At 38.8% G+C, this 3891-nt stretch overlaps 1 protein-coding gene across 1 annotated transcript; it reads left to right on the top strand.

Moving 5' to 3' along the window:
* The first annotated feature begins 2721 nt into the window (after positions 1 to 2721).
* LOC149639808 (uncharacterized) lies at positions 2722 to 3392 on the top strand. The gene is made up of 2 exons (XM_089850815.1): positions 2722 to 3067; positions 3202 to 3392. Exons 1-2 carry the CDS (start codon positions 2862 to 2864, stop codon positions 3359 to 3361), a joined length of 366 nt encoding a protein of 121 aa, XP_089706941.1. The 5' UTR covers positions 2722 to 2861; the 3' UTR covers positions 3362 to 3392.
* Positions 3393 to 3891: the final 499 nt, after the last annotated feature.

The following is a 3891-nucleotide window of genomic DNA, read 5'->3' on the forward strand; positions in this document are numbered from 1 at the left end:
AAGATTTTCCTATTAATTAAAAATATATTTAATGCAAAACCATACAGTATGTCTTCTTCCAGTTCAATAGAATTTCGGTCCAATGGGACTATAATAAAATCGCACCTTTTGGCTACGTTCGGTCGAATGGGACCCCACAAAAAAGCCGTTCGGTCGAATGGGACCCCACAAAAAAGCCGTTCTGTCGAATGGGAATTCGGTTCAATGGGACCAAAGCGAATAATATGCCTTTTCCTAAATATTGTTGTTTATCTTCTTTGACTTCCCAAAATAATATGCCCATTCCAAAATATTTTGTGGTTTATCTTCATTGACTTCCCAGGATAATTTGGCTTTTCCAAATATTGTTGTTTATCTTCATTGACTTCCCAAAATAATATGCCTTTTCCAAAATATTGTTGTTCATATTCGTTGACTTTCCAAAATAATACGCCTTTTCCAAAATATTGTTGTTTATTTTCATTGATTTCCCAACTTAGGTTATGTTTTTTTATTATTATTTTAGGATTTTTTTTGTAAAAACAAGTAAAATTTCGTGTCCTTTAATGGGGATTGCGAACATGGTCATGCAGTGACGCACAGGGACAATACACGGGTTGCCAAAATGAGAGGTCATTACGGATTTTTAGAAGAAATAGTGGAAAAATTATTGGCACGTAAATGTCTCGACGCCTAAATGTCGCGGAGCCTAAATGTCACGGCGCCTAAATATCGCGGCGCCTACATGTCGCGGCGCCTAATTGTCTCGGCGCCCAATTGTCACGGCGCCTAATTGTCTTGGCGGCTAAATAGCGGCGCCTAAATAGCCAGCACCTAAATGGTGGCGCCTAAATGTCACGGACCGGTGCATATCGTCTTTCTGCCTCGGACATGGTAGTTTATGCATAAGCTACTACTTTGAGTGTGCCGTCACTTTGTCGCTGTTTGAGAACCGATCCAATTCCGTAGAGTATCGTTTCCTTCTTTGGATCGAAGATAGCCAGAACTGATTCTCGTGACAGGCTCTCTCTTGCGTTTCTTGCCATGTCCAAGCTACCTTTGTGCTCTGCAGACAGTGGAGTGGATGCAATAACTCTGACATCTGCAGAATGAACTTCCCGAGATAATTCGCCATGCCCAGAAACCGTTTCAATTCTATGACGTTGGTGGGTGGAGCCATCTTCGTAATTGCTTTGATTTTCTCTTGGTCAGGTTTTATACCATCTTCGTCAATTACGTGACCGATGAACTTTATTTTCCGCTGGGCGAATTGGCATTTTGCCATATTCAAGGTAATTCCTTCATTGGCCAGCTTCGTTAGTACTTGACGCAGTGTTCGGTCATGTTCTTCGCGCGTTGGTCCCCATATCAGAATATCGTCTTGAAGGCTGACTGTACATTCAACCCTACCAAAGTTCATAACATTGTCGTGGTGGTAGGGCTCTCGTCGGCTCCATCGCGCGTGTCACCAAAACCAGCTTTCTGGGGGCGGTGATGCGGGGATGAGTCGACTTGTCTAATATGAACTAAAAATCCCTTAAGTGCGAGCCAGGGAAGTAAAAGATATGGTGTTCGGCAACCCAGTAAGTCCAAAGTCTGGGGATTTATTAAATTAGGGTTTCGCAACCCAGAAAGTCCATAGTCTAGGGGTTTACTAAATTAGACTATGGCATTGGCTCCGGTCGTTTCAAGACAAAATCCAGGCCATGGAGATTTAAATTATATGGACCTCGGTCGAGATGGTGTGTGGCACCTTGAGGTCCACACCCACTCGCGCTCCTTTTTCCCTTGGTTTCGACTCAGGTGCTGTCCCGCGTTCGGAGGCAGTGTGGTTTGTCCCTACCGAACGGGCGTGGGAAACAGACCTGGTCGATTCCATCTCCTAGGGAGTGAATGGTTTAGTTTCACTACCCTATAAGGACGTAGAAGTCCATGACGTGTGAGCTAGGCACACGGGGCATGGCGCAGGAGAAAGGTTATGGTGCATCGGACCACGGTCTGTTTGATATGACTCCTGGAGTAGGCAGGTAGGCCAGGCTTAGTACCCTCTAGGGTTTAAGTTGGTGTTGTGTAGTTATTATACTTACTCCGCCCTTTGCGTTGAGTCTTCCTAGTTTCGTTTTAAAGGAATGTGAAGTTATACACGCGACTAATCTAAGACTTACCCTAGTTAAAGGACACCTCCAGTAAAAAAACGTTTATATTGAATATGGTGTAAAAACGCTTAAAACATCGAGAAAAAATATTTAAAAAATTAAATATGATTAGTTATTTAGTTATTGCCAATTAAAACTCAAAAATGTAGCAGATGACAAAACAATCGGATAGTCTAAGTCACGTGACTTTTAGGGAGATCGGCGCGCTGACGTCAGAGGAGTGGATCCTGCTGGCTGCCGCCAGACTATATAGGTTTAGGCCTAAGTCATCCCCAGCTATTCATGTTGGAAAATTTGCAGTGAAAATAAGAAATTTTAAATAAAATGACGAATATTGTACAACCATATCGATTTGAGCCAGAAGGTAATAGTACTGATAGCTGTGAATCAGTTAGTGACTTAGGTCAAAATGAGGAAATCAATGATTCTGAACAATGATATGACTCTATTTTTGGTGATCGCAGAGAAAACTTAGACACCTGGTACGTTTTGTAAAATGCTTTATTATCTACCAACTTTAAAAATTCTTAATTTTTAAATAATAATAATAAGTCCTGCTACTTCATGGATATCAATAGCTTATTCAAACTAAAAGTCTTAAAAATTCATTCCGTGAAGTAGCAGGACATTATTATCATTATTTAAAAATTAACATTTAAATCACCATGGAGCGGAATTTTAATATAATTAAAAATTATTAGGTGTAGTTGTCATTATTGCCAGGTAATGGAAACAGAAGATGAATGTGTTTGTTGCCGAGAGCAATTAAGGGTAAGAAATAAAGCAAACGATAGCGAAAGCGGATGCATAACTCTTCATCCGGAGTTTCCTGGAGTTTGCTTAAACCCAGAAGTGTTGAGGGCGGTCTGGGGCCTTTATACACGAAGAGAATTTAGGCAAAGAGTTAATCAAAACGTTGAAGATCCCAATATGTAAGTAATGCCAAAAAATGATTACCAAATTAAACGTAGGTGAAATATCCCATAAATCCGTTTTTGGTGAAATGGATTTGAACTTTAGTTAAAAAAAGTGAACCTCAAGGTTAACGTACGTAAGTTATTTATAGGAAATTTAGATATACAGCCTATAGGATGTTCAAAGGATTTATTTATGAGCATGACTTGGGAAGGAGAAATAGGGCGGTTATTCCAGCATGTGTTGTAAAATCAATTAGAGAAAGATTTCCAAGTCCGAACAATGTATATAGAGGCTTTTTGTACAATTAAATTCTTTAATAAAAATATGATTCAAGTTAAATTTCTTAGTGATTGAATCTGCTTTCATGTTTTTTAATCATATCTTCCTTGTTGGGTATTTCAAAGGAATGAGCAAGGGGTGGAGGTATTACTGATTTCTCTAAATTTTTAGCTGCTTCATCGTAAGTTTTGTAAACCTCTCTCATATGTAAAACTTCTTCAAATAATTTCTGAACGTAATCTAAATATATTATTAAGATTAAATTAAAATTATTAATACTCCATATTATGGAATGTTTGTCAATATTACTGTAAGTTCATTCTTCCTTCTTGAAGGACAAGACCGCTTCACCCTTTTTTCCTTTTTGGAATTTAATTGAACATTGAACTTCATCCTCATTATATTTTAAGTTCATTCTTCCTTCTTGAAGGACAAGACCGCTTCACCCTTTTTTGCTTTTGGGAAATTAATTGAACATTGAACTTCATCCTCATTATATTTTAAACCCTTTTGGCAGTTTTCATTGTGGTGCATTGCAGCTAGTGCAATTCTAAAATAA

The sequence above is a fragment of the Phalangium opilio genome, unplaced genomic scaffold (genome assembly GCF_054372755.1).
Source record: "Phalangium opilio isolate 3A_F unplaced genomic scaffold, DU_Popi_V2 ptg000094l_1, whole genome shotgun sequence".
Lineage (NCBI taxonomy): Eukaryota > Metazoa > Arthropoda > Arachnida > Opiliones > Phalangiidae > Phalangium > Phalangium opilio.